The sequence below is a fragment of the Lontra canadensis genome, unplaced genomic scaffold (genome assembly GCF_010015895.1).
Source record: "Lontra canadensis isolate GAN:19392208 unplaced genomic scaffold, GSC_riverotter_1.0 scaffold2, whole genome shotgun sequence".
Lineage (NCBI taxonomy): Eukaryota > Metazoa > Chordata > Mammalia > Carnivora > Mustelidae > Lontra > Lontra canadensis.
In genome coordinates this window covers 55,230,289-55,253,523 of record NW_022630996.1, presented here as the reverse complement: position 1 = coordinate 55,253,523, position 23,235 = coordinate 55,230,289, and the positions used below count along the sequence as shown (strand labels likewise).

The 23,235-nt window shown below is 33.4% G+C and overlaps 1 protein-coding gene across 5 annotated transcripts in view; it reads left to right on the top strand.

Moving 5' to 3' along the window:
* PHF14 (PHD finger protein 14) overlaps positions 1-23,235 on the top strand; it is a 188,656-nt gene that overhangs the window by 41,949 nt on the left and 123,472 nt on the right. For all 5 annotated transcript variants that reach the window (XM_032874144.1, XM_032874151.1, XM_032874161.1 and 2 more), the window contains exons 7-13: positions 2,464-2,601; positions 13,575-13,721; positions 14,371-14,641; positions 14,955-15,061; positions 16,196-16,291; positions 18,628-18,731; positions 20,662-20,793. In XM_032874144.1, coding sequence (XP_032730035.1) covers positions 2,464-2,601; positions 13,575-13,721; positions 14,371-14,641; positions 14,955-15,061; positions 16,196-16,291; positions 18,628-18,731; positions 20,662-20,793 — 995 coding nt within the window. The remainder of the gene's footprint in view (positions 1-2,463; positions 2,602-13,574; positions 13,722-14,370; positions 14,642-14,954; positions 15,062-16,195; positions 16,292-18,627; positions 18,732-20,661; positions 20,794-23,235) is intronic.

The window sequence follows — 23,235 nt, the reverse complement described above, 5'->3', positions numbered from 1 at the left end:
CTACATAACCTGTTCAGCAACCTGTCAGCCTCAAGTTTATGAATTGGTTTTTATTGCTTGAGCTTTAGGTTTGTAAGTGATAAAAATACACTTATTAATTTAAATTTAGGTATAAAATTACCACAGACATGCCTGTAATATTAGAATGAATTAGGCACTGATAACATTCTCTTCCATTGCTGTCTTTTGGGAAATTGGGAAGGAAGACTCTTGAAAAGCATTAGTAACACATTAAAGTGGGATGGGAAGCTTACAGGTTGTTGGAAAATTCTGATAGTGAAAATTCAAGAATTTGACAGTTTCTGCTGTTATATCCAGAATATCCTCCTTAGGTTCTAACCACCACCTGCATCCCTCACCCTCCAGCCTCACTCCAAAGCTCTTGTGCTTTAGTTTGGGTAATTTCTATTGAACTATCTGCAGTATCCCTCTCCAAAATTAGCTAAAGTCCCCAGGGAGAAAAACAGGCCCAAGCACTGAACTTACTTTCCTGGTCCTCAGGTAATTTTATACTATGTTGTTATTTCTCTGATGCCTTTAAGTTATAGTTTTAAAAAAGTTTGTCCATATTTTCTAGTTTCTAGCAGGATTAGTACGAATTACCTAGTGCACCATTATTGGAAGTGAAAGGTACTGCTTTTTGATAACAGTTTCATAATTCACACAGAGCCTAGAGGGGACTAACTTAAGTAATTTTCAGTAGACAGACATTAGCACCATAAATACAAATCTACAAGCACTGAAAAACACAGGGAACAGATATTACTTCATATATCTGAAGCCTGCAGTGACCTCTGAACCAAAAGAGAATCACTAAATATGCAGTTATGACCTGATTTTTCATTATCACCTTTTGTTCTGATGACCAGGAAGTGGAGTAAAAAATAATGTATTCTCTAGCTCATTTGTAAAATGAGCTCTTCTAGACCTGTCTATCCATTTCCTAATCCTGGTTGCTTGCTTTCTTGAGTTCTCAGTTGCTTAGTTCCCTAGCATTTTAAATGATTCAAACAATTGAGAAAATTCCCTTTTCTTTACTAGATTGTTGTACAGTCTTCTCAAGACTTTATGGTCAGGAAATTTTTCCTTGTATTCACTCTGAAATCCCTTGCTCTACTTCATCATATTACATTGAATTAGTTTGGGAACTATCCTGAACAGTTTGGTTCTGTTTGTGCTATTGATATTCTTGAAATAATTCATTTCTCTTTCTTCCTTCCTCTCTCCTGTTTCATTCTTTCTCTCCTTTTTTGGTTTCATGTTTAGATTGCTATTTGCTAGGATTTTATACCATACACCTTCTACTGTTATTGAAAAAAGACAGATAACCAAGCAGTAGAGTGTCAGGATTTGGGTGTGTTTTCACATCTGTGCCCAGAGTTCTGTTCTTGCTGTTTTCATTCATTGCTGATGTATCACTTTGGTGCTGTCTACCTATAAGATAGTCAATATGTACACTGTTAAAATGACATTTTTATTATCTTTTGAAACTTCTAAATTTTTTTCTTTATGTTTCCCTTATATCTAATTTACTTAGAATGTATTTACTAGAAACAGTAATTTAATTGTCAATTGGCAATCTTGTAGAATTTAGCAGGTTTTTCTTTTATGAAGATTATTATCACTAGAGTAATTTATATTTTAGACCAGATTTTTTTTTTCTTTGTGCTTTAGATAGTGAAAAGGATAAAGTCAATTTGGGGGAATTGGGAGCAATCTCAGGTTTAAACTAACTTTTAGTTTTATAGTTTTTTCCTTTGTATTCAGAAGGGATGTAATTGGCTGTAATATCTATCACAACAAATTAAATTGTTTACTTAAGATTACTTTTAATTCTCTTTAAAGTATTTCTCTTTAATAGTATTTAATTCTCTTAAATATATTTTAAAAATACATAATTTCTTGGACTATGTTGCCTAGATTTTTTGGTGAATTTTTCTCTGGCTTCTTACTTATTTTCTTAAATTTTCCAAGCAGTATTATATTGTTCAAATCAGTATAGGTTAATAGTTAAGAGCATGGACTCCAAAGTAAGACTACCCTGGTTTGAATATTGACTTGGCAGTTATTTTTTGTGTTATTTTGAGGAGATTTCTTAACCTGTCTTCAGCTCCGTATTCTCATATGTAAAATGGAGATAATACCTGTTCCACATATTAGAGTGGAAGGTTCCACAGTATGGTTACGTACATTAATAGATATGAAGTGCTTAGAATAGTGCCTAGCACATAGTAAACCTTCAACTTACTATTATTACTGTCATCATTTTTATATCAGTGGAATTTGGTTTATTGGAACTATAGAGAGAATTTTTTCATATAAACACTTTTCTTGCCTTTAATTACTGTTTCTATTAATATGCTATTGATTCACTATTTGTATCTTATGGATGCTTTGTATGAGAATGCAGTCTTGTTCTAGAGATATTTTTATTCTGAGAGTTTTCCTATTATTCCATTGTAGGAGTGTAGCTTCTGTGAAGACCCTCGTTTTGCTAGAACTGGAGTTTGTATTAGCTGTGATGCAGGCATGTGCAGAGCTTATTTCCATGTGACCTGTGCCCAGAAGGAAGGTCTGCTTTCAGAGGCAGCAGCAGAAGAGGTGGGTTTATTTAAACTCATCGTTGTTGAATGTGTTCATAAGATGTCTCATGACTATAAATGTCCCACACAGGTGTGCATCATAAAAGAAATTAACAAGCTTATTTTAAAAGTCTTTGCCCAGATCACTGATCTAAAATTCCAAAAGTAAACAGTATATGAGTTTTTTTCAGTTTGAAAGCTAGTTAGGCATTTGGAAAATATGTTAACTAAAATTCTTATAGTGACAGATATATCTGACAGATAAAATGAAACATAATCCAGGTTGTTTTAAAGCATTAAAATGTCAGCATCTTGGATAACCTTACTCTTTCTGTAAATAAAATCATTACCCCATCTTCAATATCTGTATTTCTCTCTTTACAATTGTTTTTGATTTCATAATTTTCCTTCCAGGTTTATTAGTTTTAGATTAAGTAGTCAGTTGTTTTCAGAGTATGTTTTGGGGACTCCTTAATATTCTTTCAAAGGGTCTATGAGGTTAAAACTATCTTTGTAACAATTATGAGAATGGTATATACATTTTTTTTACTCTTAATTCTCTTATGAGCCATAGTGAATATTTTCAGAGATTATATAACACATAACAGTATAACATAATGTGGAAATAGTTTTGAGAATCCAGCTATCTTCTTTTATGTGGGCTATTTAGATGTTAAAGAGATTTGCAAAAATGTAAAACAGTGCCAATCCTCTCACTGAATTTGTGTATGTAAATTATAGTATTTTTAATAAAAATGTTATTTATCTTAATATGTGATGAGATTATTTTAAAATGAATAAATATATTCAAATTTTATTTGAATAAATAAATTTTATTTATTATTTTAACTTCTGATACAGAGACCGTCTATAAATAACTTACATACGCTCTTTTGGGCTCCACTAAGTTTTAAGACTTAAGGAGTCCTGAGACTGTTTTGTTGCTTCTTTAACTTTCTTATGTAGGCAGGTATTTGAGTGTTTGCTTGGTAATTCTTGCTGTGTATTCATGGTGGATCTGTGGTATATCCAAGTCTCTCGTTGAGTTACTACTTTTACTGGCTAAATTTTTGTGTCATATAATAACATGCTTATTATATAGGGTCTTTATCTTACTTATCTTTATCTATAGACAGGAATCAAGTGAAAAAGATAATCTGATAAAAATTTGTTGTGTAGATTTATAGTAATATATTTTTTGAATAAATAAATTCTATAGAAGTTATATGTTGGTACAAAGTTTTATATCAGTCTCTGATTCTTATGAATTGTACTTTGATTGATGAAGGGTACTGGGTAAACATTGAACATTTTCACAGCTCTTAGGCAGAAACAGAGGTATAATGAATTATGTAATAGGGTTGTGTGGATTAGTTATGACTACAACTCAGGATGGTGAACAGAAGTGCAGAGGGGCAATACAAGTAAGATTTAGAAGACCAGGTAATCCCAGGTGAATACTTAAGATCACAGAATCTGTTAGGTTATTACTGTACTGTGGCAAACTCTGAGCTTTGCAGTCTAGAAACTCCTTTGTAGCTGTTTCTTTTTGAACTTATTGAGAACTTTACCTTTCATACTATGGTAGTTTGGGTTCCTTTGTATAGCACCATTCACCATTTTTTGGGGGGTGGGTAGATAGTAGCTAAGGAAAATGTGTGAAGTTGAAATGCCTTGGTGGCGCAGTCATTTAAGGGTCTGACTCTTGGTTTCAGCTCATGTTGTGATCTCAGGATCATGCGATCAAGAGGCCATGGCTTTACTCAATGCAGAGTCTGCTAAAGTTTTCTCTCCCTCTGTCCCCTCCCCCGCATGCTTACACATGTTCCCATATATGCGCTCTAAAATAAATAAAATCTTTAAAAAAATAAAAAGAAAATGCATGGAGGAGCCATATACTGCTGCCTTGTTATGTATATTTTTTGGGGGGAAATGATTTAAAACATATTTGCATATGTTTCTGGTATCTTGTTATAAAATAGAATTGGAAAATTATAAAGATTTCAGAACAATGTTTTAAAACCCAAGACTTTTTATGAATCTATATCAGTGAGGTTTGCTCTTGGCAGTAATCATTCTGTTAAAAGAAGTTCTTGGCTACTTCTTATGGTTGTGCTTCTATAGACTAAGATTCATGTAATATAATAGTATATTTAATTAAGAAACATTTTAAACTAAAACAGATCTATTGTTTGTGAGCATATCTTCTGTTTCAATTTTCTATGACATTCTAGAAATCTTCTTTCCACTTTTTTAAAGACTTGTTTGTTAAGCAGGATTTCTTCTTAATGGCTGTTTTATATAGGCAGTAAAAAAAAAAAAAGTAAAAGAAAAAAAAATTTTAATTCTTGAAAAAGAATTAATACCTCAGTTTCATCCAGTGACTTCCCATACCTTACCATATTTTAATGATTTTTTATGGCCTTCTGACATAGTACTTTCTCTCATTGGTGAGGATCCATTTGAACTTTGTATTCTTTCTGATCCACTTTGTGAAAATTCCAGGTTATTTAGAATATTCAAACCATGTTATGATACAACGTATTTATTAGTGAAACAGCAATAGCACAGATTCAGTTATGCTGACTGAAATTTATGTGATTATATTTCACACCATTTAGTTAACCTTAAAGTTACTTATATTTCATGTAAAACATATGGTAGTTTCTTCTGTGATAAAGTATGATTTGTCACACTCTGTTACCATGTAGAAAATTCTCTTTGAAACAATATAAGATTACAGATTTTATTGATTCCTTTTTTTTGCATAACCTTTGACTTAATGGACTGGAATCATTCATGGATTAAATGTCAAGGGCTCAAGTTAGATCTTTAGTTATTGAACTGATGCCTTAATATTGCTGGGAAAACCCCAGTTGGTAGGAGTGGGCTCTTGGTGGATCCAGTAATTTTACATGAATTCATCAAGAAGTTACATTGCTTAAAACTTGACATTTTATATGAGATCTTCAGTAATACCTTTATTTGGCTATTAGGCATTTGGTAACTTACATTTTTATTTTAAGAAGTCTTTCATTTTTAAATATATATATACATATATATATTTAAAATATATACCTTTGGTGTATCTGTATCAACTGTATTCAACTGTATCTTTAGAGTATGTCTAGAATATGTCCACTTTTTAACAAATACATTGCTGCGATCCTAGTCCCAATAGTCCTTTGTCACCTGAATTAATAACGTCCTAACTCTTTCCCTACTTTTCTTTGCCTTTTTAGGACAGAGGGTGACAATTTTTTTCTCTGAAGAGCCAGATAGTAAATATTTTAGGCTTTTTAGCCCTATCATTTGTGTCACAACTATTTAACTTTTTGCCATTGATTGTGAAAACTGTCTTAGAGAATATGTAAATGAGTAACTATGGTTGTGTTGAAATAAACTGTTTCCAAAACAAGCTGGGCTCAGATTTGGCTCTTAAGTCATAGTCCACCAATCCTTTTCTAGTGAATAGAGGACCTTTTCAGTAACAACTAATGCTGTTCCTTTAAGATCTAAGTCAGATCTGCTCACTGATCTGATCAAAACCCTTCAGTGGCTTCCCATCTGATTCACACTAGAGGCCAGTTTTTTGTTTGTTTGTTTGTTTGTTTGTTTACAGTGATTATAAAGTTCTGTGTGATCTGGGTTCATATTACCTTTCAGACCTCATCACTTCCCCTCATTCAATCTCCCTGGCCTTTTCCCTGCTCCTGTAATGAATGTGTTGGGTAAGCTCCTGCTCTGGGCCTCTGTACTTGTTTCCTTGCGTGGGCTGCCCTTCCCTCACATATGTCCTCATGGCTCATTCCCTCACTCTTTACAAATTAATTAATTAATTAATGATTTTATTTATTTATTTGACAGAGAGGGTCATAGTGAGAGAGGAAACACAAGCAGGAGAAATAGGAGAGGGAGAAGCAGGCTATCTGATCCCAGACTCTGGGATCATGACATGAGCTGAAGGCAGATGCTTAACAACTGAGCTGCACAGGCTACGCTCTCACTTTTTTTTTTTTTTTTAATATTTTTTTTATTTATTTGACAGAGAGAGAGATCACAAGTAGGTAGAGAGGCAGGCAGAGAGAGAGGGGGAAGCAGGCTCCCTGATGAGCAGAGAGCCTGATGTGGGGTTTGATCCCAGGACCCTGGGATCATGACCTGAGCTGAAGGCAGAGGCTTCAACCCACGCTCTCACTTTTTGTTTTAGATCTTCATTCCATGTCTGCTTCTCATTGTGGACTTTCCTGGGCACCGTGTCTAACATTGTAACACTCTCCCTCCATGATACTTTCTAATCCCCTTTCCTGCTATTTTTTTGCCATCTTTTTAGTACCTAACCACTGTCCAGTATATTGATTCTTATTTATCTTGTTTATTGTCTCTCACCTTTATTAGAACATTGATTTATGAGGAGAGGAGTTTTTTTTTGTTTGTTTTCTCTTGCTTTTCACTGTCTTAGTCATTAGAATACAAGTTGTGAGGGAGTGGTCCCTTTTATCAATCAGGTTTTGTTTGATCAGCTCTTTAGCATTATTGGCTTTTTAGGTAAGATTTTATTTAAAAAAATAATTCTAGGGTACAGTTAGTTTTCAAATCATCATTTTGTGTTGTAGTATTTTGCATATATCCTTTTCCATTTATTTAATTTTCTATTTATATAAAGGCATTGCCTGAGGGTATACCTTTGTTATACTTTTTTGTGGTTTTGGAATAACTGTTTATTCATACGTGTGTCTCTTTATCTCTTTGGTTTACATGAGATCATGTTTCCTGCCATTCCAGCTCAGGGAACTATTAAAACATGTGTTAGCAAATAGGTCACTTTCACTTTGGTACTTTTCTAAGATAACCTTATTTTACCTTTATTTAAAGTTTAACTGTAGCAAGCATGATATATTTGGGGTATATGCAGAATATATCAATTTTTTAAAATAGTCTATATAAGCTCTATTATTAGACACATACCTGGACAAAATTATTTTGATTCTTATGATATTCTTTTTGCTAACATGAGTTTTTTACATTCTGATGTTGTTACCTTTTTTATTGTTGCATTTTGCCTTACTGATTTTTTTCTTTTGAATTAACCTGAGAATACTGATAAGCCAGTTTTTCAGTACATAGTATTCTTTCTCTTAGTTCTTAATACTAGGTGTTGCTGTGAGTTTGCTTATGAATGTATTTGGTTATGTTGTGATTTTGTTTGTTTTCATCTTTTGACCACCTTCACCCATTTCTCTCCTCCCATCTCTTCCTCTGGCAACTACTGGTCTGTTCTCTCTATGAGCTTGTTTTCTGTGTGTGTATGTGTGTGTGTGTGTGTGTGTGTGTGTTTTAAGATTCTGCATATAAGAGGGATCATATAATATTTGTCTTTCTCTGTTTGGACTTATTTGACTTATCATGATGCCTTTGAGTCTATCCATGTTGTCATAAATGGCAAATTTCATTTTTTATGGCCGAATAATAGTCCATTGTATAATCTATATCATAATTTCTTTATGCATTCATCCATTGATGGACACTTAGGTTCCATATCTTGTCTGTTGTAAATAATGCTGCAGTGAACGTGAGGGTGCATATATCTTTTTGAGTTAGTGTTTTCATTTGCTTTGCATAAATACCTGGAAGTAGAATTGCTGGCTACATGGTAGTTCTACATTTAAATTTTTAAGGAATCTCCATACTGTTTCCTATAGTGGCTGCACAAATTTACATTCCCAACAGTGCACAAAGATTCCCTTTTCTCCACATCCTCACCAGCACTTGTTATTTTTTATCTTTTTGATAGCAGCCATTCCAACAGATGAAAAGTGATATGTCATGTAATTTTGATTTGCATTTTCCTGATGATTGATGATGCTGTGTGTCTTCCATATACTGGTTGGACATCTGTATGTCTTCTTTGGAAAGAATATTTATATATTCTGCCCATTTTTAAATCAGATTGTTTGGATTTTGTTTTATTTTGTTTTGCTGTTGATTTATATGAGCCCTTTATGTATTTTGGATATTAGCCCCTTACCCAGATACATTATTTGCAAATATCTTCTCCCATTTAGTAGATTCCTAGATTCCTTTTCATTTTGTTTATGGTTTCCTTTGTTGTGCAGTCTTTTTAGTATAATGTAGTCCCACTATTTATTTGCATTCGTTGCTTTTGCTCTTCATGTCAGATTTTAAAAAGTCATTGCCAAAACCTTTATCAAGTAGTTTTCTGCCTTTTTTTTTTTTTTTTTCTAGTTTTATGGTTTCAGGTCTAATGTGCGCATCTTTAATCCATTGTGTAAGATAGTGGTTAGGTTTTATTCCTTTGTATGTGGCTGTATCCTTTCCCCTTGTATATTCTTGGCTCCTTTGTTGTAAATTAATTGACCATACATGCATGATTTTATTTCTGGGCTCTTTATTTTGTTTCATTGATCTATAGGTCTGTTTTTATGTCAGTCTGTTACTGGTTTTAATTATTGTAGCTTTGTAATACAGCTTAAAATCAGGGTGCATGATGCCTCTAGCTTTGTGTTAGGTTATTAACTGGTTTGGTTTTTATCTTACAGATATAATGAATTATGTAACTGATTTTATTAACTCCTTTAATTTTCTAAAAATTTCAGAGCCACATTTGGAGTCTAATGCCAATATGCATGGGGTCTTTAAGATATGTCTTGGCTGTTTATCTTCTTGATGTTGCATCTTACTTGGTTTTTTAGCAGCAAGTAATAGAACATTTACAGTGACCTAACAGTAATGTATTGACTATCTCATATGACAAGAGGCATAAACATATGTAGTTCTGGGGGTTTTTTAGTGGCTTAACAACCCATCTATTTTATCCTTCTATCCCATCAGCATCTTTATGGTTTCCTTTTTTGTTCTTGTTAAGCTTGTTGGTGTCAATATTGTTGGAATGATACAAAGCATTCAGTATTGTTGGAATGATCCTAAGCACTTCATTTTAGAATTCAAAAGAAGAGAACAAGAGTTCTCTTCTTATTAGAAATGAAAAATTTTCTCATATTTTCACTCCGGTAGATTTTTCCGTTATCTTATGTCAAAACAGATGACAGAAATAGAACTCAGCAAGCATTTATAGAATATGAATATATAGTCCTTATTGAATTCATGTTCCTAAACCCAGTTATGTTAAGAGGTGATCTATATTTTATTTAGCAGTGAAATTTATATTCAGAAGTGACTTCGTAGCACTCAATGAAGTCAGTCATGATTGAGGGCCTATGCATATGTGCAAGGCACTAAGGTAGATAGTGGGGTGGAGAAGTCTGTCAAGGAGCATGAAAATAGCTTTAAGGCACAGTATTCACCTATGTGGGGATAAATAGTATGACATTAAAAGATGTCACAAGTGTCTAGTATGGACAGGAAGTAATATAAATAGGGATAGAAATTTCCATGGAAGAATCAGAAACTTCAGCTGGACTTACTATTATTATTATTATTTTTTTTTTACCTTATCTATATTTTACCTTTAGCTATTTAAGCATTAGTGTGGTTTTTCTCATTTATTCAATTTATTTGTTCAACAGATGTATTTACCTATTGGTATTAGGCATTGTTACAGACCCTATGGAGATGGCAGTGAGGAGAACAGACAAAACATATTCTTTAAGGAAGCTTGCATTTGAGTGGCAGGTGGGGAGAAGACAGAAAGTAAAAAAGTAAGCAAAAAAAAAAAAAAAGAAAACAAAACAAAACGCAACATTGTGATAAGTACTGTGAAAAAATACAAAGTAAGGTGAAACATTCAGAGAATAAAGGAGGTAGGGTAATGCTAGGTGACATTTTATTTTACTTTATTTTATTTTATTTTTTTAAGATTTTATTTATTTATTGACAGAGAGAGAGAGAGAGAAATCACAAGTAGACAGAGAGGCAGGCAGAGAGTGAGGGGGAAGCAGGCTCCCGGCTGAACAGAGGGCCCAGTTTGGGGCTTGATCCCAGGACCCTGAGATCATGACCTGAGCCGAAACCAGAGGCTTAACCCACTGAGCCACCCAGGCACCCCAAGATGACATTTTAATGACAATATGTAAGGAAGGTGGTAGTGGACATATATTTATTTGAGAGGAGAGCATGACAGCCTGAGGGAACAGAATACGCAGAGCCTGAGGTAGGAACATGCTTGGTTTGGGGACCAACAAGGAGACTAGTATGGCTTGTACAGAATTAGGGACTAGGATTGGTAAGAGGGGAGGAAGTTGCATAGAATACCAGGTAGGACTTGGAAGAACATGGGAAGGACTTTGGATTTTTTTTGTTTTTTTTTTTTTTAATGGTAGCAGTATGTTTTGTATGCTTTTGAATGCCTTTGTAGGTGGAACATTCCAGTTTGTCACAAGCCCTGAAGTTCTTCTATCTTCATTTATTTTCCCCCTTCTACCAACATCATTTACTTTTGTCTTATAATTTTATAGCTTCTTTGAAGCCTCCTTTACTCATTTATGTTTATTGGTATTGTTTCTCAAAGCATTCTCATTTAAAACCTTTGCCTTAGACTTACTGAATCTGAATCTCCCAGAGTTCGGCTTTACTCATCTCTCTTTAGAGACCTCCTTAAGTGAATCTGATCAGTCAGGTAGCGGCTGGAAAAGAGAAATCTTACTTATGAGTCATAGATCTTGGGTCAGCACCTTAACCTCTCTCATTTTCAGTTTTCTGTTCATAAAATTGATATTAAAATAATAATTCATCTCAAGTTGTAGTGATATAGAATAAGTGAGGTAGTATATAAAAGGCACCTGTGCCTGGCCTATAGTAGACATTCAGATAAATGTTTTCCGTTTTCCATTGGGAACCTTTCTTAAAAGTTTCATTTCTCTAAGCAGTTTTAAAGGATATTCCAAGTCAACCAATACATTAATTAGGACACTAACTGGTTTAACAAAATCAAATAACTAGTGGTTTAAAGAAGGAAGAAGTTGAACTAGCTCTAATACGAGATTCTAGACTGGTTTAATATGCAGGGGAGTTTGGTTCTAGGGATTAGGTGCTTTTATTGTTGTTTTATCTTTCCTTAGTCTGTTGTACTTTCTTACACGTCAGAGATGATTTATCTCTACTTTGACTGGGCTTCACCCATTAGAAGAAGGAAAGAGAAGTTTAAGATTAGGCAGTTTCCTTTCAAGGGCATAGTCTGGAATTTTCACCCATCTCATTTTCCAGAACTTACTACATGGCCATATCTAAATGCAAGGAGGCTGGAGCAGAGCGTTTCTAGCAGGGTAACCATTTACCCAGTAAAAACTCAGAGGGTTCTACCAAGGGGAAGATAGGGAGAATAGATATTGGAAGACAGTGGTTTCTGTCACAGTTAATATTTGCTTCGTATATCTTTTCATTCTCTGAGCAGCATTAATCCCTTGGTCATTCTAGCCTTAGAATTAGGTTTATTGTCCTATATTCCCAAATTAATTAATTTTAAAAAGTTATCTGGGTTACTTGTTCCTTTTCAGGTATCTTTTAGACTAGAGATGACTGGTCTTTTTCCGAATTTAATTCAGTGTCTTGGTCCTAATGTTTAATTCATCTATGCAAGCATGAATCCTACTTCTGATGACTCAGTTTCAACCTTACCTACTTTAAAACAATAAAATACTTCTCTAGATCTGGCCATTTTGTCTGAGGTTTGATATAATCTTTGTTTCCATTTATCATCATCTGTCACCAAGGTTTAGAACATCATGAGACAGCAGCTGTGTATGTGTGTGTGTGTGTGCGTGTTAATACAATCTCCTACCTACATTTTTGTTACTTTATTTTATTACTATATGAAGTAGTTATTATTAAATCCATTTTACAAATGAGTTAAGAGACCCAGAGATGTGTAGAAACTTTTTTAAAGTTGTAAAACCTGTAAATTACGGAGCTGACCCAAACCTGTGTCCAGGCTTTTGTATTTCCAAATTCTGTGATGTTACCCAGTGCTATATTGTGGCATCTGTGGATATCACACTACAGAATTGTATCATGTGCTTTTTTAATTTTTAAGGATACCTTAAATTTATTGTTGTTGTTGTTGTTGTTGTTGTTGTTGTTGTTATGTCCCATTCTGTTCTTATTCCTTTGCTTCTTTTTTATTGTCATGATTTCTCTTTGGAGTGTAAAACCCCACCTTACTCTAAGACACCCTTTTAACATAGCTTCTATTAAAAACTATATGGAGAACATATCTTTATTTCTTCTCCTTAGGACAGATCTAAAGAATGAACTCCCTGTTATTTTGTTGGCAGTTACAATGCAGTTTACATGTTTTGGTTATTTACAAATTATTTTTGTTTTTTACAGAGTAAATTCCTTCCCTTCCCTCCCCTCTCCTCCCCCTACTTCCTTCCTTCCTTCCCTACTCTTTGTAAAGAGTAACACATTAGGTTAGTATCATGAAGGATGGTTGTGAGAGAGCTCTGTTTTCCATTTGAGGTTTTAGAGTTATATAAAAAGTTAAAGGTGATACCTAATGTGTTCATTTGACAGGACCTGGTTTTCTTAAACATTTTTGTCCTAGGTAGAATATGTCCATGCATTCATTGCTAGCCAGTTAAAAATGCTCCACTTATGTGTGTTGGCTAGTCCTGTATTTTTTGGTTATATTGTCTTGTAATATTAACCTGTGTATGCATAACTTTAATATTTAATAATGCCTAAGATTATTAAAATCCTACTTGTTTTAAACACTGACTGTTTTTCAGGTATACAAGTTTAACTAAATACAATACATAAGATTTAATTACAGTATCTTAAAATCTACAAGGCCCTTAAAAGAAAAAAGTGGTTGTTAATTTGAAGTTATATATAAGATTAAGTTTCAAAAGTAGCAATTTTTATCATTATGGGCAAAAATAACTTTTATAATTTATCTTAGAGATATCAACACTGTAGGAAATTCTTCAAAAAAGAAATATTAGCTCTTATGTTAGGTTGTTTATGACCCTTTGTAGTAAAAATGTTCCCTCCGCCCTTCTGTTTTTTGTATAGGATATAGCAGATCCATTTTTTGCTTATTGTAAGCAGCATGCAGATAGGTTAGACAGAAAATGGAAGAGAAAAAACTATTTGGCTCTACAATCCTATTGTAAAATGTCTTTGCAAGAGAGGGAGAAGCAACTGTCACCAGAAGCACAGGTATGGGATTCATGCCAAAATCATGTTTTTTCTTTCAAGGTTATGGATTTCGGCTCTCATATGTGTGTGCCAGCGACATGTGAAATGTATTTATGAAATGTGGTTAGTTACCTAGGAAGTGGATTGTAATTAAGGTATATGGTGAGTGTAGTTTGTAGCTGATGAGTACTCCTCATCTGGTCAACAGAGCAGCCTTTTATGAAGCGCATTTCCAAATACAGTGAAAAATGTGGCTTAGAGGAAATTATTCTATCAGTGCAGTATGTTGACCATATCTTTTTTCAGTTTGATCCATTGTTATTTATGTAAAGGATCTGATCAGTTTGCCTATCTTTTAAAATGTATTTCTAGGTAAATTAAGATGAATTTATAGAGACTTGCAGTTACTAAAGAGAGAAATTTCTGTTTAATCAAATTAGTTCTGACAAATCTGATCATAGATTAGAACCTAGAATAGTTAGTAGGAGTAGACCTACTTTATTGTAACCCAAGAATAATACAGTGTATCTTAATAACTGTGGATAGGTATAACTTGCCTTGATACAGGAAATTCTGGTTATCTGTACTTTCTCTAAGCATGCAAGTAGAAATCAGAGGGAATATGTTACATTTTAGTATCTTTTAAAATTTGTATGCATTTCTTTTATAGGCAAGGATCAATGCCCGGCTTCAGCAGTATCGTGCCAAAGCAGAACTAGCTCGATCTACCAGACCTCAGGCCTGGGTTCCAAGGGAAAAATTGCCCAGACCGCTCACTAGCAGTGCTTCAGCCATTCGTAAGCTGATGCGGAAAGCAGAGCTAATGGGGATCAGTACTGATATCTTTCCAGTGGACAATTCAGATACTAGTTCTAGTGTGGACGGAAGGAGAAAGCATAAGCAACCTGCTCTCACTGCTGATTTTGTGAATTATTACTTTGGTCAGTATAGACACTGATATATGCACATTGTCAATGAGAACAATTTGCTATTAGAAATATTTGTTATACTGTCAATTTTTAGAAATTTATTAGCCATGCTACATATATTAAATAAATAGTATATTTATTTTCCTAATAAGTTGTGGGTTGTTGTAAAATGCTGAGTTCCTGTGTTTGTGAAGAGGGTTAAAGTATTGTAAACAATGTAAAATTATCCATGTGATCATCTTTATGGCTAGCTTCTTCCGTTGTGTGTTTTGTATATCAGTTTTTATTTTCTACTAAAGTAAAATTGGATATTTAATTTAAATAGAGAGAAATATGCGCATGATTCAAATTCAGGAAAATATGGCTGAACAAAAGAATATAAAGGATAAATTAGAGAATGAACAGGAAAAGCTCCATGTGGAATATAATAAGGTAAGTTGGCTACAAAACAACATAATGTCATAGACCTGTTGATGATGTCATTTGTGATTTTAGAGAATTTCTATTTATGTCTTATTTTGAAATTATTATGAAGTGTTTAGGCCCTTCTCTACACTTCCTACTCTTACTGGCTTCATTATCATCCCTAACACTAAGTACTTCCTATGTGCTACGTACAATTTGGGCATGTTACATATATTAACTGATATAATTTTCACCTCAGTTTTATGTGAGCTGTAATTATGGCTCCCATTTTTAGAGAAGAAAACTGAATCCTAGGGAGGTGAAGTTACTTGCCTAGACTCACGTAGCTAATCAAGTTATAGAGTTGGGATTTGAGGCCAAACAGTCTGACTCCGTCCCTTGTTCCTAACTAGTGTACTATAGAACTTCTCTTTCTAAGTTTGTAGAAAACTTAGAAACTTCCTTTAAATTACTAGTTTTATCTTGAATTGTTTTGTAATGTTACTTTTGATTTAAGAAAAATAACCTCCCAATTTAAATTTCCATTCTACATCTTCATTGTAATGATGAGGGAGATCAAAAGAAATATCCTATAAAAGAAGGTGTAGCTAAAATATTAGGTAAAAAGTAACACGAGCATATAAAGCTGATGTTGACTTATTGTTAGATAACATTTTAAGTATAAAAAATTAGTAAGAGATATGTTTCCAATATCAGCCACACCGTAGTGAAAGAAAAGAGTACTGGGATTATATTCAGAAGACCTGGGGATTCTTGCTAGTTCTATATCTTGGTCAAGTCACAGAAACCCTATGATCCTTAGTTTTCTTATTGAGAAAATGGTGGAAATGCATCTTCATAGACTCAAGGATTAATTAGCAGAATGTGTCTGAAATTATTTAGTAAACTATAATGGGATGATAAATATAGGTATTCTTACCGGTAAAAATGCTTACATGAAACAAAATGCTTACATCTTATTGGTACTGCTTATTCAATAATTGGATAGCCTCCTCTTCAGGGTTTTGTGACTTAAATATGTTTAAAAATACAGACTAGCAATACAGATACTCTTGGACATTTGTTGATAAATTATTTAAATTTCCCCATGTTTTACTGTGTATTGTAATGGTTTACTGATATGGATTATTTACATTGTAGCTATGTGAATCTTTAGAAGAACTGCAGAATCTGAATGGAAAACTTCGAAGCGAAGGGCAAGGAATATGGGCCTTACTAGGCAGAATCACAGGGCAGGTTAGTTTCTTTCCAATTGCTGTCTCCTATTCTTACTCTGTTATTTTCAAAGATCAGATTTCTGATACAACTTTCCTCACTAAAAAATTCTGTTTGATTAGGGGCAACTAATCCTCTGTGGTAATGATAATGCCTGAAATACATGTAGAGCATCGAAAGCTGCCTACTGGGAACCTGTAGCCTAATTTGGTTGTTTTAACAGCTATCTTGTTTACAAAACTTTTTCATTGGCTCTAACTAATTGACCTGTCATTTGAGATGAAGCTAAGATTAGAAGCATGAGTTACTCCTATCAAATTCTTATCTCTAATTTAGCAGTTAGACTCCTTGCCACATTTTTTTTTTTTTTTTTTTTTTTTTGTATCCTGTTCTTCTGTTATATTTAGTTCCTTCTTTTTAGGTGTAAAATTTAAAAGGCAAACTAGAGAAATTTGTTTTTATATTGATTTAGTTTTGAGCTGCCTAAGATATGGGTTTTGAAACTTTAATGTTAAAGGATAGTTTTTTACCTGCAGTAAATATCACTGGGGTAATGACAAAAATTATTTTATCCTTGAGCATTTTTAGCCTGTTAAAGTTCTTGGTGTTGAAAAGAAGAATCATTGCCAAATAGTAGTTTCTTTGAATGCCTTTTCTTTTTTTTTTTTTTTTTTTTTAAATTTATTTATTTGACAAAGAGAGATCACAAGTAGATGGAGAGTCAGGCAGAGAGAGAGAGAGGGAAGCAGGCTCCCCGCTGAGCAGAGAGCCCGATGCGGGACTCGATCCCAGGACTCTGAGATCATGACCTGAGCCAAAGGCAGCGGCTTAACCCACTGAGCCACCCAGGCGCCCTGAATGCCTTTTCTTTTAGTACTGTGTGTATAACACATAAATTAAAAATTCATTCAAGTAATTTCAATTATATTTTAAAAGGATGTTGGAGACTCATTGTGGTCCTTTTACAAGTAATTAATTAAGTAATCTTAAGTAATCTTAATTGTGAAGGAGGCTTATCAATGAAGAGATATTTTTCATTGTACTTGTTTCAGAGGTTTAAGAAGGGTCAAATTTATCATACAGTTCATGTAGACTTAATATTTTAGAAGATAATAAATACTGATATGTATTGTGCTATGCTAGCTTTAAAGATGCTTCTTTTGTGAACAGGATGTATGTGGCTTATATTAAAATGAATAACATAATTTAAGAGGTGAGAATGAGTAGTCACTTTGGTGATTTTCTATTGATAGGTGACTTTCTATTGATAGGTTGTTGATGGATTTCTCTTAATAGGTGACTTTCTATTGATAGGTTGTTGATGGATTTTTGAGAGATTATGATGTTTGATATTTAGAGAAGTTAATGTTGAGTACAAGACTATTATTAGTTTATTTACCAAGCTAGCATTATCTTTTGGTTTGATTTGCAAGACTGTCTCTTAAGAATCTCCTACTTAGTGTAAAAAATTATCTGCCATAAAAGGGTGTTTTCATTTATTAAATGACTCTTAACAGAAGTTCACAAATTTCCTTGTGTAAATGTAAAATACACAGAAGTAGAATTCATTTGTACCATTTGCATGACACTTTTTTCCAGTTGGTTGAACAAATGCCGGCCCACTGGGCCACTGAGAAATGACTTTGATAGATGGTTGCTGTCTCAGAAGCCAGCATACTACAGATTAGTAGAAGACCAAAAAGAATCTCATTCGCTTTGTGGAGAGTTTGGTCCAATAAGATAATTTTTCTAATTAACCTATGGACCACCAATGTAGCTGAGATGTTGAGGAAAATAAACGGCTTCAATATTCTTCTTGTCAAGTATATTGTGTGAGGCTTTTTTTTTTTTAAGCTCTTAAATGATTGTCCTTGTCTTTCACTTTTCAAAGCTGAAGTAGAAGTTTAATTCTCATAATATTTTAGTGTTTCACCGAAAATTGAAAGTATGTAATTATATGTTTCTTTTTCTTTTTTTTAAAAGATTTTATTTATTTATTTGACAGTGAGAGACACAGTGAGAGAGGGAGCACAAGCAGGGGGAGTAGGAGAGGGAGAAGCAGGCTTCCTGCAGAGCAGGGAGCCCGATGTGAGGCTGGATCCCAGAACCCTGGGACCATGACCTGAGCCGAAGGCAGACGCTTAACGACTGAGCCACCCAGGTGCCCCTAATTATAGGTTTCTAATGGAAGTAACCAAAAAACTCATTTTAATTTTTTTTGCTGGTGTAATAGCTGGTAAAACATTTCTCCCTCACAATTCTAGCGTATTTAGTTGACTTGAGTGGCAAATAGAGGAGAATGTTGCTTTATATTTTTTCTTTAAAACAAAATAAACTGCATTTGTTCAAATCAATAGAAGTTGAACATACCGGCAATTTTGCGAGCTCCCAAGGAGAGAAAACCAAGTAAAAAAGAAGGAGGCGCACAAAAGACATCTATCCTTCCTGCAGTACTTTATAGGCAAGTAATAAAATAAGTTAATATTGTGTTTTTTTAAACTCGTGCTTTTAATAACAAGGTGCTTCAAATATTTGTGAATGAATTATGTCCATACTAGAATTTATGTTAAATGCATTTGAAGTTCATTTTGTGAATAGTTTCATCAAAGATGCTTTTTAGGTTGAATGACAGAAGAGATTTTTGCTCTCTTTTAATGATAAGTAACTTATATCCTTTAAATAGGTGGATATGTATGTCCAAAAGTTCCGTGGAAGTGAATAGTCAGTCCTCTTTGGAGAATTGGAAAGTGACTTTAAATAATGTAGATAATAATTTTCTTAAATAATTAAAAGGATATATAAATATACATTTATATTTTATTTTACTTAAATGAGTTCTAGAGCTTTGCATGTGTTTTTAATTGGTGATAGTTATTATATACAGTCTGAATTCCTGCCTTTGTACAGTGGTGGATGATGAAGATAATTTCTGGATTTGCATCTGTCTTTATTTTTTTCTGTGCTCAGTTGTAATAATTTTATTTACAGAAGTGTTTTGGTTTTTTTTTTACTTGTCTCAGTAGTTTATAGTGTTCACCATTTATAGTAATTTTACATAGCCTAGACTTCTTTCCATATATGAATAGGTTGGGATCTTACTTTTTTAATGTAACTGAGCATATTAACTGGGGAAGGTTAGAAGATGCTAGTGTATTTATGTGTGCATATATATATATATATATACATACAAATGTATATATTCACATATATACCTATATATACTTATATAAATACATAAATATTCTCCCCACAACTTCTTCCTTTCTCAGAAATAGCAAGAGTAATAACATCAACCTCCATAATTATTTGTCATTCTTGGTTGGAGACTCCCTCCGTAGGTAATAGCAGTTGACTTCCTTGAAATGTGGGAAAAGCCGACTAGTGTTTTAGTGTACAGTATGCAGACTAGCACATTCTCAGCCCAGCTTTTCTAAACAAAGTTGGTTCATTTGGAACCATCACACATAACACAGTGCTTCTGACTTAACACTCATTCATTTTTGTTCCAGAATGTATTTTAGATGATTTTCCTTTTTTAACTCTGAGCAACATTGAGACGAAATATTAGTTGTTGTTGCATTTATATGATTTTTTTTCTAGGATAATTTAAAAATTCAAATATCATTGTTTCTGTACATTGATGGATGGCTCTTATAGATTCTCAACTTTTCCTTCACTCTTTATATTCCCAATATAAAAAAGACCTAGATTTTCAGGTCAAGGGCTTGTGCTCTAGGAGTGTTATGTTGCTTTTTTGCACAAGAGAAGTTGAATTCCTTGAAAACAAACAAAAATCGAAGTAACAGTTAACATCAATAGTAAAACACCCCATTCTTTGCAATAAATATCAATTGGTATATTTTGAAGACTCAGAGTCAGATTTTGGAAAGAGTCTTACTTATAAATTTAGCTTATTTTTATGTTTAAGACTCTTTGAAAAGTTTGTAATTAATGATAGAAAATAAATTGAATTTCGTTTGTAAGTTAACTTCTTTGGTAGTTTTAGAGAAGTAAAAAATTGGAAAGTTTTTTTGTTTAATAGCTACCTTTCTAGAGAAAAATTAAGCTAATATTAAATGAGTTTAAGTGATAATTAAAATTGAGATGGTGATGATGTTGAGAATGCTATCTTATATATGACTTTCTCTGAAAGGTTTGACTCTAGAGCAATATTTATATTAGATCCAGCTATTTTTCTATAGTCTCAAAAATATTTTGAACTAAAAAGTAGTGACATTATAAAAAAGTATGTGTTATGAGAAGACATTTGATTTTAACGGAAGAAATTTTAAGTTAAGGTGAAATTTTGAAATTAAAAAAATATGCTATGAATAGCTGTTTCACTAAGATTACTACAATTCTAATCCTTTATTTGCTGCCTTTATTCAAAGTTGTGGAATTTGTAAGAAGAACCATGATCAGCATCTTCTTTTATTGTGTGATACCTGTAAACTCCATTACCACCTTGGATGTCTGGACCCTCCTCTTACGAGGATGCCAAGAAAGACCAAGAACAGTTACTGGTAAGTAAAATGAAAGAGATTTTATTTATTTATTTTTTTTTAAAGGTTTTTTTTTTAAGATTTTATTTATTTATTTGACAGACAGAGATTACAAGTAGGCAGAGGCAGGGGAAGAGAGAGAGAGAGAGAGAGAGAGGAGGAAGCAGGCTCCCGCAGAGCAGAGGGTGGATGTGGGCCTCAGTCCCAGGACCCTGGGATCATGACCTGAGCCAAAGGCAGAGGCTTTAACCCACTGAGCCACCGAGGTGCCCCTGAAAGAGATTTTAATATTAGAAATGATTTGCTCTGTGTTTCAACAGTGTAAGATGATGTTATATGTCATATTGCTTCACAATAAACTTTTCAGCACATTTTTTCACTGATTTTTTTATAAATATGTTTCCAACTTTAAGTATAATTGACAATTAAAAACTACATATATTTAAGATATACAACTTAATGATTTGATATACATATACATTGTGAAGTAATCACCATAACGAAACTAACTAACGTATCCATCACTTCACTTAGTTTCCATTGTCTTTTTTTGTGGTAAGAACACTTTGGTCATAAATATTTATTATTATATATAAATAAATCTGTATCTGTTTTTTTGACAAATGAATATTGAGTTAATTGAAGCTATCGTGGTGTCTTAGCAATGGTTAAAGCATGAATTCTGTCTCCTATATTAGTTGTATTTTACTTTATACGAATTTCTGAAATGCTTTATTTTTATTTTGAAATTGAATGAATTTATCAGGAATTTGCCTCCTTACTCATCCTTTTATTGCTGTTTAATATTTTTAAATAGTTTCACTGAAGGCTTTACTTTTAGTGTTTTTCATTTGTGCTAGTTATATTTATGTTCAACCAATCTAGAAACATTTGACATATGTTTTTAATTTTTTTCATTAATTTAGGTATATTACATTACTGCAGATATTTGATAAAAGCTTATGTATGATGAATTTTATCCTTTCCTTAATTTTAGTCCAAGGGAGAGACAAATCAGTTTTAATATGATGATTCTATATAGGAAGAATATAGAACACAGAAAGTTTTGGAATAAATCTCAGTATTCTTAGGCAAATTGCCTTTCTACACTTACTTTTATTTTTATTTTTATTTTTATTTTTTATTTATTTGAGAGAGAGACAGAGATAGTGACAGAGATAGCAAGAGAGAGGATGACCAGGGAGGGGAGGGAGAAGCAGGCTTCCCGCCAATCCCAGGACCCTGCGATCAGGACCTGAGCTGAAGGCAGATGCTTAACCGACTGAGCCACCCAAGTGCCAACCTTTCTACTTTTAGAAAAGAGTAGACCCCAGGTTCTTAAATGCTAATCTATATGAAAAGTTGTGTGTTTGTCAAACACAGTAAGCATGTTTTTTAACCTTATTGTTTTATGTTATAAAGCATCTCTGTTTATTTTACCGGGAAGCTTACATTCTTTCACCATTTTCACAGGAATGCTTTTTCATAGTATTCTTTTTTTTTTAGAAGATTTTATTTATTTATTTGTCAAAGAGAGAGTGCACAAGCAGGGGGAGTGGCAAGCAAAAAGAAAAGCATGCCCCCCACTAAGCAAGGAGCTGGATGCAGGACTTGATCCCAGGACCCTGAGATCACAACCTGAGCCAAAACCAAGAGTCAGACTCCTAACAAACTGTGCCAACCAGCTGCCCTATAAGTGGATGTTTATAAATTGAAAGCCTGTTTGGTAGTCTCCAGGGCTAGTGTGCTAGTCATGATCTTTGACATGGAGATGTGCAGTTATGAACTTTTCTAATACTGCTCTGCCTGCAGAGCTCTGGTTTCCATTAAATTTCTGGAAGAACTTCACATAAACTGCCTTGCCTGGAATGTTTTAGGGAAAGGTCTCCCCCAAAGACCTAAAACTATTTAGGGTCCTATGCATTGGTTACAGTGATTTAAAATAAAAGAAGCTAATACCATGGCAAAGTGAAGTCTTCAATATCTTCTAGTTTTTAATAATCAAATTTCTTTTGGCCTCTGAAGTCAACTTAGTTTTGCTTAACACTTAATTGAGTGTATTAGTTTTAGAGTAAGTGTCATGGAATTATATTTTTCTTTAGTGTATCTCAGTTGTGAGAGGCACTTTTTGCTTTTTAACATTTTTAGTTTAATTTTGAAGTTATATTAAAGATAATAATTATTAAAGCAATTTCACTTCCCAAATATTTTATTATTACCTTTACTCTTTTCCTAAGTCTATTATATATGTATGGTAGAAAAACTGTCTAATGGTATGCTACTATACATTTTTTACCCATTCTGCATTCTCTGATGCCATATTGGTATTTTGAAATTGACCATGCTTAGTAGTATGCATGATACAGAAATTAGCAAATGCTAGAAATAATGACTTTTTCCCATAGAGAATTAGGTATTAGATATTTACTAGCACACTACTGCCTAACCTCTGCCTAGGTTCCA